The sequence below is a fragment of the Polyodon spathula genome, chromosome 41, assembly GCF_017654505.1.
Source record: "Polyodon spathula isolate WHYD16114869_AA chromosome 41, ASM1765450v1, whole genome shotgun sequence".
Taxonomy (NCBI): Eukaryota; Metazoa; Chordata; class Actinopteri; order Acipenseriformes; family Polyodontidae; genus Polyodon; species Polyodon spathula.
Window position 1 is genome coordinate 2,048,705 of NC_054574.1, and position 25,000 is coordinate 2,073,704.

General features: G+C 40.3%; 1 protein-coding gene across 2 annotated transcripts in view; it reads right to left on the minus strand.

The window, feature by feature from the left end:
• Positions 1-25,000, minus strand: part of LOC121305051 (general transcription factor II-I-like) — a 70,859-nt gene that overhangs the window by 15,025 nt on the left and 30,834 nt on the right. For both annotated transcript variants that reach the window (XM_041236569.1, XM_041236568.1), the window contains exons 10-19: positions 23,052-23,108; positions 20,067-20,129; positions 8,917-9,021; positions 7,892-7,957; positions 7,264-7,447; positions 5,053-5,111; positions 3,023-3,094; positions 2,020-2,203; positions 822-880; positions 247-318 (exon numbers count right to left, since the gene is read on the minus strand). In XM_041236569.1, the coding sequence (XP_041092503.1) occupies positions 247-318; positions 822-880; positions 2,020-2,203; positions 3,023-3,094; positions 5,053-5,111; positions 7,264-7,447; positions 7,892-7,957; positions 8,917-9,021; positions 20,067-20,129; positions 23,052-23,108 (921 nt within the window). The remainder of the gene's footprint in view (positions 1-246; positions 319-821; positions 881-2,019; positions 2,204-3,022; positions 3,095-5,052; positions 5,112-7,263; positions 7,448-7,891; positions 7,958-8,916; positions 9,022-20,066; positions 20,130-23,051; positions 23,109-25,000) is intronic.

Below are 25,000 nucleotides of genomic sequence, written 5' to 3' on the forward strand. Positions count from 1 at the left end.
AATGGTTGACAGTGTTCGAGGGAATGTTGAATTGTACAGAGGTGCATTATCCATCGCTTTCAACACCTCCTCTTTTGTCTGCAAGGATAGTGCATGTTTTTGCGCTGCTTCATGGAAATGGCACTGACGCGAGAGCACTATGGCAACTCGAAATACATCACAGCATCTGTGATCCTAAAACAGCACTACAACACAGAGTCAGAGTTTGTTTTATCGAGAATCGGCTGTACCCGTTTTCAGGCTTACCGAATTTGGAATTGAAAACCTCTTCTACTTGTTTCCTCAGCTTTGAGATTCTGACGTTCCAGTCTTCCTTCACTAGAATAGGAAACAGACCCTATCTTGAAGATACAGAACTGTAGTTGTTCTCTCAAACATATTAACCTCATACACAAATACTGCAACCAAGTCAAGTGGACAAGCGTTTCGGCTAATGTCACACCCGATTAGTGTTTTATATGACACACCTTCACTGGTTAGTCTTTTAGGTGACTGCTCTCATTATTTTGACTGTATTAATTTTGATCCCTTTTTGTAATAACTGCCTGGTTTCATGAAAATGTATTATTTTCTAAACAAATACAAGGAGGTTTTACAATTGGAAATATCTTTGTTTTTACAACTCAGAACCTTCATACTGTAAGTAAATCTGTGGTGTGAAGGGGATCTCTTATTATATAAGATAAGTTACTCACTTTGGGAGAGAGGACGGCAAAGTGAAGCTGTATGAACTTATCACAATTCACAAAAACAAAGACTGCTCTTAGGAACTGCTGTTAAACTGCTATTATTAACTTTACAGTTAAAGCATTCCCTCTTACCTTCTGTGCTGGGTGCTAGTTGGGCTGTGTCAATTTGCTCGTGGGACAACAGTTCAGGCCTAAAATTAAAGGAAGTGGGTGAGAGTTGGACAGAGCTAGAAAAATGATATTTTAGTGTCAACTGAAAAAGAAACCAGAGTTTCTTTCTCCCCGTTTCGACAGGACTGTTTGCACGGACCACTGTTTGAAAGCAGTGTTCATTTCGCTAGCCTCTTCACCTTGCCACCATGATCTCTACTATAACAATGTGAAGCGAGGCTGATCGTTGAACCCCACGGCCCTCTGTATTACCATCTCTGTATTACAGTCCGCAAGCCTGGTTGATTTTCTCAGCACTTCACTAACATCATTAAACACAACAACAATACAGTAGAAAGAGGCGCTGAACACGTTAACAGAGAGCTGTCCTTTGCGCTACTAATTAAAACATCAGCATGTACACTTTTGCACTTTTTACTGTGCTATTATATGATGTCTACAGTCACTCTGGGTGGTTCTTACTGTAGTGACCCACATCTTGAGTTTAAGTCAGCTCTTGATATTCGCTGTGTTAAGGTGCTTTGATTGGAGTTCAGCTTCTTGAGCTGCAGACAAATGTAACCCAGGCTAGATTAGCAAAGTGTCTATTTGGGGTAAAGAATTAGTCACGTTTAGTAAATCCGATCTAAACTCTTTTTGTATTGCTGTCAGAACGTGGCACTGGCTTTTACAAGAATACAAACGTTGCTGATCTAGTCTGTGTTACACACATCTCTGCTGAAAGAAAACTGGGCAACTAGAATGAGACAGCTGTTCCTGAATTCAGGCTGACGCACCTTAACAAAGAGAGCATCACACATGGAATTGAATACAATATTTGAAATAGAACTCAATAGTGCAGTGTGAGGTTTTGAAGGGATGGGCAGGATCTTGTAATGCTGAGCTGGTTTGATGTTAATCAATGGCAGAAGGCAGTATAGAGAGTCCTGACACTATCGCGGGTACGAGCACAGAGCACATATACTATAAGATAATATAATTCCATTCTCTAATACATGTCACAGAGCCGGGTTATCACGCTGCTTGCAAATGAGCGATGCGCGTCACTTCCAGGTCACCAGTTAGTAAAGACCAGTGAGAGATACACATCAGCCCAGCAGAGAGCCCTTGAGAGTGATGCGCGTCACTCCAGGTCACCAGTTTTAAGGATCCCTCCTACCTGCGGATGATGAACTGGAGCGTGCTGCCGAGCTGCAGGATCTTCTCGAGACGGGGAATGCCGTACCAGGAGGGGCTCCTGAACGGGATGCTTTCCGGCAGCCCCTCCACAAAGAGCTCATGCGGATGGGCCTCGAATTTCTGGTACGGGACGGGCAGGGGGCCCGGCTTGCCAAGGGCCTCCCCTAATGAGAAAACCACACAGACTGAAAGCTCATCGACAACTGTTCAGCCACAACAGAGACACTGAAAAAAACCTCTGGTGGAAATGCTTGTCACTGAATTTATTACATTTCTAAACTATGACATGCATCCCCGGCCTCAGCCCAACACTGTTCAATACTCGCTGCTCCACAAGCACCTGTCCAAGTAAGGCCAGTGATTTTCTACAGCTGCTAATAATAGAGAGGGGTCTACTTTCATGATCTATACCGTGGCAGATCCCAGATACAAAATTAACTTTAAATTAATTCATCTGGGGTTTCACTACATTAAAAAGGTGATCTGAGGTAAGCCAAAAGTCCTGTTTATAAATGTTAGGGTGGTGGTATTAAGAGACGCCACTTTATACCCTTATAGAAGCTTGCCACAGTTTTCCAAAGTTTTTTTCTCTAATGTTAATACTGCCTGTGCTCCAAACATCTGTTACAACTTAGAATCACATGTAAAGTCAGAACAGGAAAGCACAGGAGAACTGATGATGAAATCAACATTGAGAAATCAGACTCTCACTTAGTTTAGTGCGGATATTAAACATGGTCTGTAGAGCCCTTTCGTTATATCCAGGCACCTCCCTAACAAGCATGCATTTAAACTACATTTTATGCAAATCACCTTTCCAAAATCTCCATCAATCATTTTGCAAAGACTGACAGTTTATTTCAACGGATCTATGTGTAATATTAAAGCTGGAGATAATCAATGTCTAGCTTATCCTCATTTGTTGCAGCAGAAGGGACAGGTTAATAAAAGGCTGCTCTCTGCTGACGCTCTGCTGTACGTACCGTACTTCTTGCAGAAAAGCTCATCCACCAGCTTCCTGAGTTTGGTGATCCTGGCATACCACTCCTCTCTTACTACAAACACAAAATACAGTGCCAGTAAATCAGCACCCAGCTACTGCCCTCAGCTCGGTGCGCACAGTAAGGAAGAGCGCTGACACTTCTAATTAGTTTATACATTTCACACACAACGGCTTTGTTATTGGGACATTCTAAAGTTTCTAAAACAGTGGGTCCTGATATTGTCAGATCTGGCCCTGTAGCTTGAATCCAGTTTTTCTTTATTTGAGTGTGTGCTGAAGTGCGGTGGGATGGCTCCAAGAGATGGACATTTGCTATTAAAGTATAAGTCTTTCACTTCCTTTATTCCAAAATGTTCCCATATTGTATTTACTAGTATATCTCCCTCATTTTAAATGCTGGATTCCTCCATATACCAGCGTGCCAATATAATTGTTATATACGGGCCATTGTAAGCACGATCAGATAGCTGATAACCAAAATATTTACTCAGATACTTTCATTACTTTCTAAATTCATATGGAAAGATTGTAAATCAAAGATAAAAACAGACACATTATTTCTTCCTGTTGAAAAGGGAGGAGTGTCACTCCCAACCCCACACTTGTATCACAAGGCAGAGAAAGGTTACAGACTGGGTGTTGGAGTCTGATGCTCCCATGCATATCACATGAGAAAGGTTACAGACTGGGTGTTGGAGTCTGATGCTCCCATGCATATCACATGAGAAAGGTTACAGACTGGGTGTTGGAGTCTGATGCTCCCATGCATATCACATGAGAAAGGTTACAGACTGGGTGTTGGAGTCTGATGCTCCCATGCATATCACATGAGAAAGGTTACAGACTGGGTGTTGGAGTCTGATGCTCCCATGCATATCACACGAGAAAGGTTACAGACTGAGTGTTGGAGTCTGATGCTCCCATGCATATCACATGAGAAAGGTTACAGACTGGGTGTTGGAGTCTGATGCTCCCATGCATATCACATGAGAAAGGTTACAGACTGGGTGTTGGAGTCTGATGCTCCCATGCATATCACATGAGAAAGGTTACAGACTGGGTGTTGGAGTCTGAGTCTGATGCTCCCATGCATATCACATGAGAAAGGTTACAGACTGGGTGTTGGAGTCTGATGCTCCCATGCATATCACATGAGAAAGGTTACAGAAAGGTTACAGACTGGGTGTTGGAGTCTGATGCTCCCATGCATATCACATGAGAAAGGTTACAGACTGGGTGTTGGAGTCTGATGCTCCCATGCATATCACATGAGAAAGGTTACAGACTGGGTGTTGGAGTCTGATGCTCCCATGCATATCACACGAGAAAGGTTACAGACTGAGTGTTGGAGTCTGATGCTCCCATGCATATCACATGAGAAAGGTTACAGACTGGGTGTTGGAGTCTGATGCCTTACATTTGGCAGGCAAAGGAAATGACTCATACAGGTGTTTTGAAAGTAACACTACAGATTGAAAGCGGGTTCTGTTTCGTGTAATCTATGCCGTCTCGCTCCAATCTGCAGCTGCTATCAGACCATGTGACCCACAGCACAGGAAGTGATTAGGTACTAGGAAGCAGCTGTAAAATAATAATAAAAAAATCTATTCCTAGGGCTACCATGTGACTCCATCCACACAAAGACAGTTTGGTTTGGTCAGGCTTTTTTATTTATTTATTTATTTTTTAACTCGCATCGCAGTGCATTCTGGTACTTTTTACCTGTCTCAGGAACCTTTCACAGCTGGTCTACACTTAGAATGCATTAGGGTGTAAGTTGAACTGTCCCAAACTGTCCTAGTGTACATGGAGTCACATGGTAACCCTGTCTATTGATGTTTTTTGATCACTAATTAACAAGCACCCAAAAAGATTTTAATTAATTTAATAAGTAGCAAGAAAATAGATTTTAAAGGTGGCCAGTCCAGTCCAGCCCAGTTAAGCATATCAAACCAGCATGGTCCACTCCATCCATTAATTGTGTGCTGAAGGACAGAAGGCTGACTCTACCTTGTGAGGAAGGGTTATCCAATAGGAGCTCTTCTCTAACTGTGTTGAGAAGCTCCGGCCTGTGGGAGAGACACAGAGACATATGGAGATTGTGTTTCTAGTGTGGCACTGCCATGGCACAGCATAAGAGGCGGCTGGGGGTGTACCCAGTGCCCATCAAAATGAAATGTCCACACCATTGCCTATTCAGACATACACATACACTATATTATCAGAACTCACCTTTCCCAAAAAAATGTACAGAGCAAACTTGGAAAGAAAGATGCAGTATTGTGATTTCATGTAAGTTTTTTTTTCCACTGCATTCCATATAGTTGGGTTTATACACTTGCAGTTTACCTTTTGCTCTAAGGTTTCAATATTCACTAACAATGGAACTTAACTGAAAGAATCATAGAACGCAGCTCTGCACCACACATTGGGGTCTATTCATAAAGGGTTAACGCCTGTCGAAACGAGAAAACAGGAGTACATGATCCGATTTCTGCCTATTTAACGGCAGTTGCTAGTTATAAGAGATCATTCAGATGCGTCATTAAGCCCCAATGATTTTCGTCTATGAAGGCATGTTTTTAACGAATTGAGAGAAAAGTTAACGATTAGCTCATTAGCATAATGTTTTCATTGGTCCTGAGCGTCAACCTGCTATTCATAACTAGGAGTTATTGAACGCTTTCTACAGTCAAGTCTAAACTAACGACAGCCTCAGCAGACTATTTTTTTAAAGACATATTTTATTACTGCACTTGCTCTGTTATACAGTTTGACATACCCGTGATTAACACTAGCTAGTTTGAAAAAATCTTACGTGTGTGTATGGAAAAGTGTTTGCCAGCGTTGCCAAAGAAAACGAAAATTTATTTGTTTATTTATTTTTCTAAATTATGACACGTCCTGAATTTTTGACAGACGTGACAGGGGCATCGGAATCAGGTTTTGCAAACTGCCCGTGGCTGGCAGCTGCAGACTCGGGTTTCTGCAGGACTGTCAGTGGATTCCGCTTTTCTTTTTGCAATCAATGGCAACGAAACATTAATAATTTAAACTAAATTAGTTTTATTACAACAGTCGGCAAATACTTTTATGATGACTATTACTGCTACTAAACGTTATGTCTCTATAGCCAAGAAACTTAAAAGTGACCTAGGGATGTAGACAATCATGACATGGTCCTGGAAAAACACAAACTCTTCTTACCTGTCTACCGTCTCTGTGGCGAAGACAAGCGAACGAGCGGCTCACTGATTGGTTGCTTGCGATTAGGTGGATTCAGCTGTTACCATTTACTGTCCCGCAAGTTTCAGTGACGGCAAGAACGATGTCAACATATCATTAAAGCGGAATACGAAAAACGAGAATGACATGCTTTATTTTTTACTCTGTTTAAATTGGAATGTGTCATGAAAAATGCAGACTTTTTAGAACCAAACTATTTGCAACCTGCATTTTGATAGTACTGATATATATATATATATATATATATATATATATATATATATATATGTTTTTCCAGTGTACCGTTGCTGGCATCCTGCAGCTGTCATCACTGATTGCATTGGTCAAATGTACTATAAATGAGCGTTGATATCACTCCATTTCTGTAATTTCAAAATAACCCTTTTACCCCGACCCAAAAGAGGTGTTTTAAATACTCTGTGTATATTCAATATTTCATGCTGAATTAACTGTTACAAAAACAATAACTAGAGCCACCGATTGAACAGTGAAAATGAGGTTGCCTTGGCTTTGCAGAGTTTCACAAAGACCTTTCCAGAGCCCCAGCCCTAAAGAAAAAAATGTTAACTTTGCTAAGTTCCTTAGAATTTCCTGCTACATGAAATCTTAACCACATCCCTGATGACCTGTACGGCCAGACCTTTGGAGGTTCAATCAGCAACATGTTCCTAATTGAATATCAGCCAGGTAACAATCAGCAATCCTCAAAGCACTTCAAACACTTAAAAGCAAGAAGCAAAACCCGAACCGCCTTACCCACAATGCAATGGAGATGAGCTTGTCTGCATTCGATGATAGAGCTTTTAACCTCAACTCATCGACACGGGACAGGACAGAACACAACACTGTCCGTTATACTCTTATACAGTATACAGTATACGTGATGCTGACATAGGGCACCATGCAGATTAACAGATCAATGAACGCTGGTGGGTCTGAATTACCAGGCTGGCTGCAGCAGGCGCTGCGACTCACTTCTTAATGACGAAGTGGATCCGCTCCCGGGCTTGCAGGATCCTCTCGAGGCGCGGGATCCCGTAAGTGGAGGGTCTCCTGAAGGGGATTCCCTCCGGCAGCCCCTCTACGAACAGATCATCCTTGTGGGACTGGAAGAGCAGGTAGGGGACAGACACCGGCCCCGTGGCTTTGATAGCTAGCCCTGGAGGAGGAAACACAAGTCACTTAGAAGCGCTCTCACGTAATTAACTTGGTGATCACCTATTCAGTCACATCGTTGCCTTTTACACTGGTTATCCCTTTACTGGTTTAAGAGTAGTCTTCTCAACCACTTCTTATTATAATTACTCAAATAGCGTGCTGGCTCTTACTTCTATAAAGACACTTTGGCTGATGTAGCCTATATTACAAATGTCTATGGAACTGAAGAGCAACTCCTGGACACAGTCACCTTAACACACAGTAATTGCAATAAGAAACCACAGAATGATTGCAAACGTCACGAAAATATAACACAGAAATCATCATTTGAAACTACTTTTCGACTCAGCTGTCATTAATGTTATATGCTACACATTAATCACGGTATTGAATGTGTTTGTACCGGACCGTGCTGGCGGTTTCAAAGAGATCGATACAAGCTTACCATATTTCTTTTCAAACAACTCCTCCACTTGTTTCCTCAGCTCAGTAATCCTGGCGTTCCACTTTTCTGTTGAAAAAATACACAGGAAAGTAAATCAGCAAAAAATATTGTAAACTTGTACAGAGTGCAGTAAATTCAACTGTACCGATGTTGCTGAGGTAAAATACCCAAGGAAGTGTTACCTGAGAGTCAGTGACACACACCCCTGCCACGAGTATGAAGAGAGGAAGTGTTACCTGAGAGTCAGGACACACACCCCTGCCACGAGTATGAAGAGAGGAAGTGTTACCTGAGAGTCAGTGACACACACCCCTGCCACGAGTATGAAGAGAGGAAGTGTTACCTGAGAGTCAGTGACACACACCCCTGCCACGAGTATGAAGAGAGGAAGTGTTACCTGAGAGTCAGTGACACACACCCCTGCCACGAGTATGAAGAGAGGAAGTGTTACCTGAGAGTCAGTGACACACACCCCTGCCACGAGTATGAAGAGAGGAAGTGTTACCTGAGAGTCAGTGACACACACCCCTGCCACGAGTATGAAGAGAGGAAGTGTTACCTGAGAGTCAGTGACACACACCCCTGCCACGAGTATGAAGAGAGGAAGTGTTACCTGAGAGTCAGTGACACACACCCCTGCCACGAGTATGAAGTCGTCGATGACCATGACATACATCATCAGTGTGTACAGACCAGTGCACAATAAAAATGACCATTTCAGTGTTATTGTATTGCTTTGATTTAACACGCAGCATTTATTTGAAATTGCTAACAACAGCGCTTACAGATTATAAGACATGCCTCTATTTGTTAATATGTTCAAACAGCCAAATGATCAGAATCCTGAGTGTAAACTACAGCCAATGCTAGTGATTGCTACCAGAGCACTCCAATAAGGAAACCTTAAACACCAAACACTACCAATGAGAAAAGCCTCTGGTTCTTAGGTGAGAGGCAGCCAGGTTGTATGTATATATGACAATGATGTGTTAAACTTTATAAAAAGTAATAAAACTCCCACTTACCGAAATTAAACTCCCTCACTTTCCTTTTGCTGGTGGTGGCCGGCTCGCTGGGTACGTCCTTGGCTATAATCTTTGGTCTTTTGTTTCGTGGCATATACTCATCTTCTAAATACATGAGGGGAAAAAGAAGGCATTTTAAAACCTTCGCACCGAGTGTACGGATTTCTCAGCAACAAGAGTGAACTTGAAGGATGTTACAAAGCTTTTTATTTACTGGTCAAAGTGCAAAATTGTTAATTTACAAATACCTCATTAAAATTAAGGCTGTATTTTTTTTATGGTTATGATGGATTTCATATGAAGACTCCCATGTGAAAATTCCCATTTCTGAAAGAATAGTGTACATATTTAGCGCATTCATATTTTTTAGCGTTTAATGCATCTTATTTTATTTATGTTTTTTTTTTTATTACTATTCTGTTTGATAATTCACTGATGGTGTAAACAGAATGTGTTTAAAAGGCGGACATGATAAATGAAATATTCAGCAATTTAGCATTTACTGTTGTTCAGGCCAGTAGTATAATAACTGTAAAGACAATTATTGCTTGACAACACCATTTTTTCATGCTAATAAATATTATGTTTAATCATGAAATACCTATTTTTAGACTGTGAAATAAGCATTTTTTTGTGATGAAAAAAGTACAGCCCAGATTATAAACACATTTTATTGTGTAAAATAAAATATTGGTAATATTCCTAAATGCCTCTACCCAAGGACCTTACTTATTTTTTATATACATATTTTCTCTTCTAGGTACTTGTATAACTTGACCCTTCTTATAAATGTGCATCTTTACGTTGCTTTACAACATATTTCACTGCCAATAGCTTTGTTTCAGAAAGCAAAACTACTACCCAATGAAAAACGCACCACAGAAAAAATGCAAGATAGTACACCAGTAATAGATTCTGTGCTAAAACTGGCCTAGATTAAATGATAATAATATTTTTTTATATAGCGCCTTTCATAGTGGACCACCATCACAAAGCACTTTACAAGATACAAGACCCAAAACGGACCACAAGTGACTTGCTCAGGGTGACCCAGTGAGCCAGAGGCTGAGCTGGGATTTGAACCAGGAACCTCCTCGTTACAAACGCTGTTTCTTTAACCACTGGACCACACAGCCTCCTATAGAGAGGGCGGCACTGCAGCAATAAGCTTAGCTATACTAAGAAATACTAAAATTCAATGGCAAACGTTTCGACAGTCTTTTTCAGTGACTTCGTTGAAGTTTTGTTTAGTATTTCTTAGCACTAATGATTTATATTTATGAATAAAGCATAGCTATGGAGCTGCCATAAAGTTTGATTTAATTCAGGTCAATGTCATTAAAATATAAGACATATAATTAATTCCTTACTGGCAAACAGAAACAGACCTAAGTGAACTGTTTAAAATGTAGTTAACTTTTAATTTTTTATTTTTTTTAACATTGCTATACTAAAACTAATCTACATCCATGTATCAAGAATAAGAACAAGAATCGACCCACAAACAATGTTATCACAATGGCATTGTCTTTATTAAATATACTTGACATAAACACAGTACACAGTAACACATGAGAATGGTAACACAATCGCTGGGTTATACACACAGAACTCCATCATACAAATACAAAGGCAGCTGGAAACAATAGAGACATTTAAAAACTGATTTGTGAGAAACAAGCAAGTAATGTTGAGATTAAGAAAATACATATAATGTAGAACATAGCTGTCCAACTTCTATTTGTTAAGAGCCATGATTAAATATTACTAAACATACATTATGAACAAAAAAAAAAAATTCTGAAACATGAAATAAAGTTTACTAAAGCTTTTCCCAGCCTGCTAACGACACGGCTTCAGCATGCTTGTGCTCATTAGACACGGCTTCAGCATGCTTGTGCTCATTAGACACAGCTTCAGTATTCCTGTGCTCATTAGACACAGCTTCAGCATGCTTGTGTTCATTAGACACAGCTTCAGTATTCCTGTGCTCATTAGACACAGCTTCAGTATTCCTGTGCTCATTAGACACAGCTTCAGTATGCTTGTGCTCATTAGACACAGCTTCAGTATTCCTGTGCTCATTAGACACAACTTCAGTATTCCTGTGCTCATTAGACACAGCTTCAGTATGCTTGTGTTCATTAGACACAGCTTCAGTATTCCTGTGCTCATTAGACACAGCTTCAGTATGCTTGTGCTCATTAGACACGGCTTCAGCATGCTTGTGCTCATTAGACACAGCTTCAGTATGCTTGTGCTCATTAGACACAGCTTCAGTATGCTTGTGTTCATTAGACACAGCTTCAGCATGCTTGTGCTCATTACACATGGGCCATGTTTAAGCACATCAGTTTGTTTGCATTGTGACAGGACTCAGTCCTATTAAAGACCAGCCCTCTTTTAAAACACATTAAGAGCTTTGAATGGGATAGTTCACTTCTACAGGGAAAGAGGCACACTGAGGAGAGCAGTGACCCGTGTACAGTATGGCTCAAGAGGTCTCTGTTGGACACCTGTGCAGAGAAAAAACAGATGACCAGCAACGACTTGGAAAGAAAATAACTTTTTATAGCAACTTACGATACTGTAAGACAATAGGTGATAGACAAGGGAAGTGATAATTCACTGAATTATGACTTTACGATCTAAGAACAACAAAACACGGGCCACACTGCAAATTATAGATACTATCCATGTATTCTATTAGCTTCGGGTAATAAACAGCTAACCTTTCCCTAGATATGAGATACACAGCATTACAGCAGCATCTACTGTAATAATTGTAGATAATCTACAAACACAATAAGAACTTGATAAAGATTACATTCATAGAAGTAACATTACACATAACTACACCATGCTGATGTAATTGTATACATGTATGTACAACAAAAAAGTCACCATAATTCTTTGTGAAGCCGTACATTAAGTCATGTGGAATTGTGCATGAAGGTTGACACACAACACTATAAATTTAGTACTTGCACCAGTGTGCACCACTTGCTGGTGTTTAAATGTGTATTTTTGTAACCTTATCACACAGTTGCTGGCTTGGCATAGTCAATACTATGCAAGTGATGCTGGACGCAGTGTCTTCTAACCACTGTGTCTATGATTTCAGAGGAACTACCTGTATCAAGGAAACACAAATATGGTATTAATATGAATCACAGTGAGTGAATACAATGGATTCAATCAATCAAACAATATTCACTGCTTTCCAACCCCAGTTTTTCCCTGTTTTATGGTGCTTCATTGAAATATTATAAATCCTTAATTTAACAGTTTGATTGAATGTTTCCATACAAAAAGGGGGTAAAGATTACTGCATTTTTGGATTCCCTGAAAGAATGTGCCAGTGGAAAAGAGGCATGAGACTGTACGCACTGGTGACTCCACTAAAACATACATTTCAGTGTAGTAAGCCATGGATGATGTATTAAAGTGTTCATTTATGTATTATAGCGTTACAGACCAGTGTGGATGTTCTATAATAAACATGACACTTACTGAAAAATGATAATTTTATATTGGAGTATTGGAGCATCATAACCCATAACTAATCAGAATGACTGGAAACTCCATAAAACAGCGAGTGAAATGTAAACAAGCAATAAGGATGACATTTGAAGGACAATGGGCTTTCTTTTTCCTTAAGCTAATAATGTATTTGTGTTGTTTCGCTCTGCTGGTAAAGTATTACGCACCTCATGCATTAGTCCCTGTTCGGTCCGGTTATCAGCTTGCACCGAGTGATACCTGCGTTCGAGGAGCCGCGCACCTGCATGAATCCCGTCAGCAGGACAATAGGGGTCATTCGGATGCTGTGGTTGGAGTAGATTGTGGACAGCTGGGCTTCCTTCGACAGCCTGGGCATCATGCTGCCTACAAGCATTGCATCCAGTCAGGTATGCCTTAATATAGACACTCACACCAAACAGTGTATAACCGCACAGACACAGGGCAGATGCAGAGATGTAGTTGCTTCTTTGCCTGCCTATACCCCCAAAGCTGAGAGAAGTTAAAATACAAAACGTGGCGGTTTGGATGTTCAGAAATCTCTGCATAGTTTACTGCACACCACATGGTAAACTGTGATTGTATAAACAACACATCAAAGCATGGGTGTTTGATAGAGGTCTTTCTTGCTTTTCTACTCTTTTCTGAGATGGTCCTTCGTATGAGCCCATGTGCTTTTCTAGCCTATAAGCACAAGAAATAGGTTCAAGAGCCTGGCCACCATGCTGTTATCTGGACTCAGCGACTGAAGACCACAAGACCAATTCTACATCATTATTCCATGGTAGTGCCTATCAATGCTATCAATGTACTGATCAACCAATGTATGGTAAAATATGACTATTTCAACAGCCTAGTATGTGAGAAGGCCTCTGGGCAATGATAAACTGGGGTTGCGTTGAATGAACTGTGCGATCATATACTGCCACACAGCCACTACAGGGCACAAACAGGACTGCAGTGGATCTGTGTTACAATGCAAGTGTGATGTACTAACATACAACTCCTTAAACTTTTGACAATAGTCAATTACTTGTGTGAAACAATGTTCAGGTTCTATCCCAATTGGAGAAGAGGTTCTCAGGATCTCTGTAAAACTCTAATACACTCCTACAATGGACTCTACCGTCATTGAATTACCAAGCATTGTGCCACTGCAATGATCTGAGTTCTTAATTACTTACAGCAGTCATGGTCTGCAGTATGAACTCTAGTATAAATCTGGGCTTTATACACACCATGAATTGCATCCAGCATGGTGAGGTACCACTTGTCTAATAAGATATAATCAGCTCCACAACTAGTCTCTTAGGACTTATCAGGCAAACTTTTACTGAAATCACGGGTGGGAAGGAATGCTAGAACAATGAGAAGAGTTTTGGAATATGAATTGGGTTGCTTTCTATTCCTCACCTAAGACGTTGACTCCGACAGGTTTGGTGTTGTACCAGATCTCCGTGGAGGGGTGCAGGATGGGGTGCTGGAACAAGGCATTGCTGAATGGGTTCAGTTTGGACAGGTAGAGCTGGAAGGCAGCCACGGGACACCTGGGATCTCCCGGGATGGAATACATCCTGACCCTGTGACAGCCCTGCTGCTCCGAGACTGCCTGTTCATCCTTCACTGCATAGACAAACTCCCTGCCTGCAAACAAACGAGAGCTGAGACACTCACTCTGACACCTCGCAGCAATTCAGAAAGATCACAAATACTGGGGAGTACAACACTGCTCAGTGCAATCACTGCTTATGTTCTAAGCTGTGTGCTTTAATTTACTAGCAAAAACAAGCTCTTCCCAAAGTATACATGCCTGTAACAATCCTGGTAAATATCTCACTCTAGCCCAGTACAACCAGCTTGCTGTGTTTTAAAACTGGTAAAATGAGTGCTACCCTTATAAAAGCGTCCCATAATAAAAGCATAGCAAAGTGTAATAGAGCATTATGAAGGGATGGTAAAGCATACTTAAGCATGGTAAAGAATAGGGAGATACAGTAAAGCAAATAAAACAAACTTTGCTAACCACAATAAGCACATATTGTGACCATGGGTAAGGCATGGGAAAACTGCAAAATGACCATGCAAACAGACTTTTGTATGTGTAACCAAGTCTTTAAAATCAATGTTCTTACCTCGTTCTCCCTCTATTTGAATTATCACTGGATACCTGTTTACTGTGATGAATGCTGATTCTTCACTTGCATGGTCTAGAGGCAGACCACTGGAGTTGAACTCCAACAGAGAAAGTGATTCTGTACCTCGGAGCAGCAGCGAGGGCTGTGGGACTGTATTTCAAGTATAAAACAGTGAGGACAGAACCATGTCCACAGGGAGGCAGTGATAATGAAGCTAGTGCTCATGAAAGGGAAGACCATCGATATTAAAACCCTGGTTGACACATCTTTAAGTGCATGCTTCTCTTTAGCTAGGTTATTTAAAATGCAGCGCTGATTTGTTAGAGGCCAGTGGCCAGTTGCATAAAACACCTTAAAATGTACCCTTAGCTTTCTTTCAAGTGTTGCTTGAGTTTAAGGGTGTTTCAGAAAGCAGCTTAACACATTAAAGTCAACACCCTAGTTGAGGGATAATATAACCTTAAGTGTTATACTTAAAATAAATATTGACAGGTATGAAAGTTTAGTAAGCTTTTCCTTTCTTTTGTGCTCGTTTGAACTTTTCTTGGATGAATTGTTTAGTTTTTTGGGGGGTATTTGAACATTCAAATAGTTATATAACTCCCGAGCATCCAACCACACCAGTATTCTTACTGCAAGCTTCATTTATCTTTTTAAAAAACTGTGGTTTACAGACCACTGGCGGACATAAAATTGTCCCCTGAAGAAACGGTGCTTGTATTTCTTATCAAACTGGTTGCTGTCTTGCAGAGCTCAGCATGTGATTCTAGTCTGCACAGTTTCTTCAGGGGATAATTTTTGGTACACCAGGAAATTACGTCAGAGGTTTTTTAAAAGTGAAATAAATCTTGCAGTAAGAATACTGACACGTCTGAATGCTCAGGGGTTATATAATTATAGTCAAAACATCCAATAAGATAAACAATACATCCAATAAAAGTTGAAAACAAGCATGCAAAACATTAACAAACTTCCAAACCTCTGAATATTCACTTCAAGGTGTTTGATGCACCCAGCCCCTGGATCATATGCGTTGGAAGTCAGAAAGTAAATAATGGGACCCAAGTTAATGGTGAGCAAACCACACACTACCAACAACCATGACACAGTTCAAAGGGTGGAGGGACTTGCTTCACTTTACACTTTTAGAAACAGACCCCTTAAAAAGATCTGCAGTAAGAAATCGGAGTGACCGGAGTGGGACAGCAATCCTTCCCTGTACAGCTAAGAAATGTGAAGACCTCATCATAGACGTCCTGTGGGGTGCATTTGCACCCCATTCTGCCTTCTGTGGGAGCTCAATTTCTGTCTCTTACAAGGGGTTAGAAAAGGCATCTATGTCTTTGTTTGTTGCAGAAATCAATGGGAAATAATAGTAAAAATCAATGCCAACGTACCGTATTCATCTATGCCAAAACGGAAGGACTCTCTGGTGAATTCCCGCTGAGTGTACCGCCCGCCTCCGTGGCGGCCGAAGAAAAACATGATGTAGAACCAGACCTTGTTGAGCAGGGTCTGGGGGGACGAGGGGTTCAGGACGCTGCTTTGGTACAGCTTGAAGAGGTCCTCCGTGGCTATGGGGATGGTGTGCTTGGTCGAAGCCTTGCCCTCGATTTTCAGGCTCCGGCACACCTCGCGGTAGGTTTGATTCGAATCGGGGAATTCCGAGTCGCACAGGATGTTGATGTTGCGGTGGATCGGGGGTCCCCGCAGATAGCGGTTGATGCTCTTCCGGATGGCGTTGAGAGAGTTCTTGGTGTAGCGGTCTTTCTTGCTGGTTTTGGCGTTAGTGTAGAACTCCTGCAAGACCCTATCCAGCTCTGGAGGGGACATGAAGTCAATGGCGTTGGCTGAGCTCTTGAAGTGGCTTTGGTACCACTTGTGCAGCACAGTAATGCCCCACTTGGTGCTGCACTGGGTGTTTTTGCTGCTGAAGAGCTGGGGGGCGCAGGGGAGCTGAAAGTCCACCGCAAAGGCTGCCTGTTCGGCACACAGGGAGAGATCGATCCCAGCTTTTGTCCATCTGTCCACCGGGGCTGTGGAAACGAAAAGCACTTGGGTCCTTATGGGTTACGAGAGTCTGATCAAACAAGCGGGACGAGGTTTCTATGATCTTCACCCCCCCACCCTCATTCCTTTCAGGGATGCTGACAGAAGCGTGGGATGGGTGTTACATACATGGCTGATCATCCTGAATCAAACGTCGCGAAAATCTGCCGCCCTTTTAAATAAATTCAAATCCCCTCAGTTGGAGATGACTAATTCTGTTCCCGACATGAACCTGTCTATGAGAAAAAAATTAACTGAACAGTAAGAAAATCTACTGAAGTCTTTCTCTAATGTGACCTCTGCTCTCGTTCAGGAGTAATGTGCCCCAGTTAAGGAATAATTGAATCATCTTTTTAAAAATACATTTTAGACAAAAGCACAGGTTTTATTGAAGTCTGCAATATAACTGTTAATCAAGGACAAGCTGGACTTCAAAGGCTGGGGTTACAGTAAGGCACGGTCCTGGAGGAAGTACTGGTGTATCATCTTGAGACCAAAGTTTTATTACCTACCCCTCTTTTTCATTGGGAAGGTATATTGTTACAAAATAAAAGTCAAAGCTTTTGACTAGTGCTGGGACGAACATGGGATTTTCATGTTCGGATATTCGCTCAAATTTAAACATTTGTTCTGATATTCGTTCATTTTCAAAAAGTAATAAAAGCCAGTATATTGCTCAGAACACAGACAGCATAGCAGCAGGGGCAGCGGGCGTGGCCCCTGTGTGTGCCTTTACTTTACAGCAAGATGTTACAATATGTAACAGGTTAAAATAAAAAAATATCCCAGGAGTAAAGAATACGTTGTGTAGGGCTTACTTTACCCCAGTGAATTAACCACAAAACAAAAGGAAGCCAGATAGCAGTTCAAGATAAACGTAGTTTTGTTTGTACATAAAGTTGACACCGCATTTTACTTATTTGTTCACTTTTTTTTCATTCCTTGTCATATACACTTGTTTTTTTTCTTGATTTACATTTTAAATTGTGTTATGAAGGATTCAAAGAAAGACAGGGCCTGGGGATTGGATTTAGTCAGGGTGTTTTTCTCTTTGGGGTGAAAAGTCGGCAGGAGTTCCACATTGGAGAAGTTATCTGATTGTATTTGCATTTCAGTGAATGAAAAGTAACTCCAAACAGCTGACTTTCCCTTTGTTTTGCTCCCTGTCGAAATTTTTACCAAACTAATGAGGTTGTTGTTGGACCAATACTGCACAGTTAAGCCAATAGCCAAAGAGCCGCTATCACAAGACAGAGGTGAGAAACCAATAATTACAGCAAAGCAATGTAACTGTTACTGGTGCTTACAGATTAATAATACTAATACTACTAATAATAATACTAATAATAATAAATTATGTGATTTTGTCACAGTATAAATATGTAAAAATCCCGACAGTCACTGTTAAACAGTCAATGTCACTGAATGGCTACAAAGATTTTAACTTAAAAATATATATTTATTCATTTGATATAGTGTAATAATTTAGTATTTGTGCAAAGTAAAAATATATTTAACATGTTTAATGTGTTCTCTTTTAACACACAGTCCTAATCAAAAGTAGATAGATTTTTTTGTTTTAACAGTACTTTCTCAAAAACACCAGTAACAGGAATATGCTTACCTTTTAATTTTAACATGTATGCCTTGTCCGATGCAAAAAAAAAAAAAAAAAAATAATCTGAACATTAAATTCTTTTTTTAAAATAAATGTTCTGGTTGTAAATTGAGAATTTTACAAGACCCTTTTCGTTAATGTCTCTTTAAACACAGCTGTGGTGTTGGTATTACAGGATGTGCATTAAAAGATCAGAAGGATCGTTCTGTATTTACACTGTTGACAGGTTAAGCACCTCAGAGGAATGACCGCAAGAGCTGCAAATCGGGGTTCATGCTTCTGCAGAACTGTAAACCGCCTCTCTTTAGGTTTCGTATTATCAAGTGTATGCAGAGGTACATTTTCTGCACAAATGTCTTTGGTTAATTTGAAGTTTGTTTCTCTTTAAAGCTGCTCCCTCCGCTTTCATGACATTGTTTGGGATATTGCTCTGCTAGTTGCTTAGAACTTAACTTCGCCGTATTTTTATAGTTCTGTGTATTCACCTTTATTTGATGGTTGCAACCACTTTAAGATTGTACTGAAAGCAATTCAAAAGATGTGAACTTTACAATTTTCACACAAATTCACGGGTCCCTCATAATAATGTATTATTAATAACAATAAAATAAAAACTCAGTGTAATATATTACATTTCAGTTTAATATTATGTGTAATATTCGATTCTGTTTGTTAGAATCGATCATGGTGCTGGAGTTGACTCTCTATGATGCCAACCACAGAATCGAATCCCACACTTGCAAGAAACAGACTCGTGAATCGATTCTTTTGGGATCGGCCCCACATCCTAACCTTTTTGCTGTCTAAAACTTTGAAATAGAGGCTCAAGAGCTGCTGTGTTGATCCTGTGCTTTTTTTATATATGGATATATTTTAATCTCACATATCAGTGCAAGGTATTATTGTCGTTTCTCACGAACACAAACATCAGATTTTTCTTCATCCAAATACATGTAAGTTATATTAGTTACAATATTCGGATATTACTACTAGACTGTGGCAAGACTTTACGAAAACGCTGCCCATCTTCAACACAAAACCACTCACTTTCTAATCCCCGCAGGACAATCTATTCGCAGTCTATCTCTCTCATCTATCTCTCTCATAGAGGCACAGGCAGCTGTCAACTCTAAAGCTACACTACCGTACAAGAACCTTTCGGACAGAAGTTCTCTTTTAATGCTTCTGAACGGTGTTGTCTCCACCTCATACAAGCAAAGTCTGAGCCGGAGCTCCCCAAATTGGGGATTACAGAAAGGCTGTTGTAAAGCTACTACATAAAAACACAAAACACATAAGTGTGCCTGTGCAATTCTGCTCAGAATTTCACAGAGAGCATATCTTTATATCATGAATGTAAAAGGTGACACTGAGCTTCACTTTAACAATCTTAACAGCGGCAGACCTAAAGACCACTACCCTCTGTATTCATAGATTCATCTTGCTGGTGGCTATTGATGAAGTATTTAGATCATTAATATAAACTCCACTTTATTATGAAAGTCTGTGAAAATCATTTTATTAGATATTTGTTGCCTTATCATTCCTTTATCCTCTGTTTCTATTGTAAATTTCAATCATTTCTCGCAATGCATTGTTTGCCAAGTCACTGAGAAAGGGAGTCCCAAGTAGAAACAAACAGTCTCAGATCCATTACCTAACCACCTGTCAGGCAGGGAAACGAAAACCCTTCAACAGATCAAAAAAGTATGTATGTATATATATATATATAAGATTCTGATTGGAAATAAAACAGTTTCTTTATTTTTTTTACACAGGCCAATTTTTAAAGCATGGTTTCTTTTTTAAATAAGCAATATTCTTACCTTCTATGGTCACCTCTACCTCTGGGTCCTCACTCGTTTCAGAGGAGAAATGCTGGGTTGAATCTGAAAGGAAAACAAGACTAGTTAACAAGAGAGCAAAGCTATAGCTCCAGCATTAATGCACAGACCACCCCATCTAATTAACAAGAGAGCAATGCTATAGACCACCCCATCTAAACTTTTGGCCATAGCTTTACATGCATGTGTGCCATGACTCCCCTGAATAAATGGCGATAACTTGTGCACTGTATCCCTGCACAGAAACAGGAGCCTAAATTGATGTGTGTATTCCACAGAACACATGCTGTATTCCAGAACACATGCTGTATTCCAGAAGACATGCTGTATTCCACATAACACATGCTGTATTCCACAGATCATATTGTCAGAAATCACACATAGTCTTTTTATTTATATATATGCTCTGAGCACACTCTTTAACTCAGGGGAGATGTTTAAGGAGGAGTGAGATGTTTTAAACTCCTGTAAGTGGTTTTGTTCGTGCACTGGGCTTGCTATATGTCCAGACAACTTTTTAATAATCAAGAAAATCACACAGACTCATTTCATTTGAAGTTTTAAAAATTGATCAAGTGGTTGCAAGCCACTTTGGATCCCTGCTAATAGGCAGCCTGGGCGTTCCCAGTACATGTTTAACAGCATTAGTACTTCAATACAGTAATACAAATGGTTATCATATGCTTAGCCTTCAGGATATAAAAAGCAAAAAGCTAAAGCGAACGCCGCTAAGATCTGGAACATTCAATATATCACTCTGTGCAGCTAAAACATAAATCCTATACCTTATAGCAATGCATCAATATAAAAGATATTACATTCAAATACATGCTTACCTTCCAGTATATGGAAGTGTAGTGTATATATTGAAAAATAAGAACTGACTTCAAAAGACTTGTGAATACGACCAAACAGCAATCAGTTTTTCAGAGCCCCTCAGAGTATAGATCATATCAGCTTGTAGTTAGTAAGTTGAGCAATACTGAATGGGCTCTTGCTCTGGGCTCCATTGAATACATCAGGAGTCCCAATTAAATCTGATCATCAACCTGTCAACAAACTCCTGTCTTTTTTAAAGCATCTTCTGTTGGTTATCATTCAAGGTTGTCAAATCTCGCTTTTAAGAGCGAACATCAAATCCTTCTTTGAGGTGCCAAAGACTAAACCTCTTTTGAAGGTATAATGCCCTTCCAGAATTATACCATGTGTCTGAGAGAAACATTTAATAATTTAACTTTTAAACGCTACAGTTTTCCTTTAAATAAATACCTCTGTTTATTACTGCAGTAAAACCTTTATATAAACTAAACATTTATATTCTTTAGTTTATTTGATATTGTAATGTCTAAAATATTTTGTTTAGTTGGAGAAACTGAACTGAACATTATCGCAAATGTCTTAATATGTTTGCAATATTGTCAGTGACATGCTTCTGTTATAATAAACTTTTACTATGTGCTTTCACAGTTTAACTTTAGATGGAATTATAAGATGTATTTCTAATTAAGTTAATTCAGTATAACAGTTACCCCTAGAAATAGTAATATTATTTTACATCATTGATCTTTTAAGTTGTTAATTGAAGGTCCAGTTATTTATATCTAAATACAGGCTATCATTAATATATTAGAATGCCATAGTGTTATTAGTGACTGAACCAAGTCTGACCTTCTTCACTGTTCATACAAAATCCAGTCAAAGCAGGTTTTAAGACAACCTTTGCTTTTTGCCAATTTTAGGGTTGATTAATATGAAACACTATCGTAAGCATTTTTCAATACTCATTATTTCAAACCAATATCTAACCTAACGTATCAACACATCCCACGCTTTCCATTCCCCTCTCTTCCTGCCAGGTTCCAATTCATTCCTGTTATATAAAGAAAATGATTAGTGTAATCTTCTGTTAGCTGAAAGGTATTTAGTTTGTTAATATTAACGGGATCGCTCATTATAGAGAGGATCTTGGCTGTTAAATCGCTGACCATCAGAAAAAATCCCTGCTTCATCGGCCAACACCAATGAGTCATCTTCAACACTGCCTGAGTCATCTTCAACACTGCCTGTACTACAAGCAGGTGAGAACGAGGTTACAAATTGGTGCACTGTATGTATAAAGTTACAGTTTATACTTAATGATTTTATAACACGTAGTTCTAATTCAGATATGTCAATATAGCAATCTCTTATAAACTGCAATTCTATTTTACTTCATTGATATACACAGAAGGCAATAGGCTAATTTTTAATTATTCATATTAATTGAATATTTAAATTTAGGGCTGCTCGTACATTTACTCAGTGTTATTATATTAGGTTTCTTATTTAAATACTTTTGTTTTTTCTTACTATAATCAAACCTAGTTCGATTGCTTCTAGCATATTAACTGTGCACCATAGATTCTGCCATTCTGCTCTCACTGGATCAGAATGTTTTGAGTCAGAGTTTAATTAAAGATGCTTTTGCCTGATAAGGGATGTTTGGATCTTTCAGCAGGCCAGCCTGACCTTCAGTGCAATGTACCCCTTCCACAGGTCTTACAAAGATCTGCTAATAATATTTCTACTGGTTTTATATTCTTTAAAAAACATTACAGTCATTACAATTTTTTTTTGCAGTTTCTCAAATGTTCAATTTGTTTCCCAAAGATCAGCCTGCTTCCAGTAGCTGTGACAGTCTTGGGTCGGTTTCTGCTCTCAGAGAATCAGTTTCTGATCACAGGTGAGGGCGAGTTTAAAAGCCCGATACCTGCAAAAACTTAAACCTTGTTAGCTGAGCTCCCACCTCTGCATTCTCATTCCCATCGTCAGTGGGCAAACACATTTTAACTGAATCAAAGAACCACACACCCTTGCAACCAAGGCCTTCCATGCAAAAGCATCTAATGACTTATAGCACAAAAGGGATGTGCCAGAACCGTCTGTGACAACATGCTGTACTCCACAGAACTCATGCTGCATTCTTACCATCTATAGGGCCCTCCAATTCAGTTTCCTCACTGGAGTCTCCCCCAGGTTGACTGCCTGTAAAAAGATAAAGAATATTGTATTTAGGTGTGAATGCAGTATAGTAGTCCTTCGTTAATCCAGACATGTCTGGAGACAAACAGGTTGTCTGTTAAAAAAAAAAAATGCACACACAGGGCACCAGGGTTATGCAATAACCTAACGTTCCCTTTCAAGTACAAAATGTAACCATAACCTAATGGGTGAGTATACCCAACCCGTCGCAAGGGCAAGGTTGCAGAACGACCGGAATGCCACAAGGCTAAGCCGAGAAGCTGCCTTGTGTGTTACTATTAGGCACCCCAATAACAAGAGGACAGGTCTAAAATTGAGGACGAAACTCACCTCTACGCCTGGGTTGACTCAGAAGCCACCTTAACACTCTAGTTCCAAAGTCAGGATTTTGAGGATCCACAACATTTAGTCTGTAGAACCTAAAGAAGGTATGGGGAGTAGCCCACACCGCTGCACTGCATATGTCTTTGACAGATGCACCCTAGAATAAAGCCCATGAAGTTGAATGGGCAGTGATTCTGGGAGCGCTGTTCCTTGGTGGGAAACAGCTGCCCAGAGTTTCTCCATCTGCTCTGTCTGCCGATCGCTTGGAAAGGCGACTCTTCTTCTTCCTTGGGGGAGGACAAGGAGAGGCAGAGAAGGATGAGGAAGACAGTGAAGATGGCTTCCTGCGTGGGATATTTTTCCCGGTGCATCATCCAATCTCCCTTGGCACAGAGCCGTGGGGTGAGGATGCAGCCACCTCTCTAGCATAGTTTGATGGCGAAGAGCGCTGTGCAGGTGTACGGAACACAGAGCGCTCTGTAGAGCCGCGGGACAGACGTTTCTGCAGCGTGTGCTTGGAGAAAGATGCACAAAACTCACAGAAACTGAGGTTAGTCAGTGCATCCTTGGCATGCTATGGCCCCAGTCAGGAAGAGCATCTGCCGTGCTTGTCCTTGCATGTGTATCAGGGATAAAACCCAGGCATGATGCAAGTAGCAATACAGTGTACAGCAAACAATGTACAGGTCCTGCCTCAGTCTGCTTATAGACAGCAACGGGGTGGGTTAAGACACGAACAAGACCGGCTTGGTACCGGACCGGGATGTAAGCACCGGTCGAAAACGGGTTGGTTCAGCGACTTTAGCATCGGTTCGGAACGCGGTTGATTCGGTACCTGTTCAATGACTGCAGCACCGGGTCGCTATGGTATGGCACTGGGTCTGAACTGGGACAGTACCGGGGTGATACCAGTTCGGTGACTTTAGCACCGCGTTGGTACCGTATATGGTTCGGTACAGTATCAGGTTGGGAAACTCAGTACCGGTATGGAACGGGTCCACCAGTTCGTAGTTACCTTGGATACCCACCTGTACAAGCTACTGGCAAAACCACACACTCAGTACCCACACAAGACTGAGGGAAGCCTGCTTGTTAGAGGTACTAACAGCCTTCGTAATGGTGATGCTCTATCCAAATATTCTCCACAGAAATCAGTAATAACACAATTACATTTTAGAAAACAAACGTCTCGTAACTTAAAACGAGAATTTTAATTTAACTCCAGCCAGAGCTAAGCAGCCTGTGACGAGAGCACGAGTCAGACGACATGCTGCTTGATCCCTGGGAAGGAGCGACTCAAGATGCTGGCTTCATGCGGAGCACAAGGCCGCTGCGGCGTGTAACAGCCTGCAGTTCACAATATACACACAATTAATTAATTTTAATTATTTTAAACTACTACAGTGTAAATAAAATACTGAATAAATTAGGTAAAACACAATAATTAAAGGGAATTTGGAAGGGAACTAGTCATCAGTATCATTAAAAAAAAAAACACCATGACCCAAACGCTAACTGTAGAAATGATATAAGCACGGACCAAGTTTTATTACCACTGGATTCGCTAGACA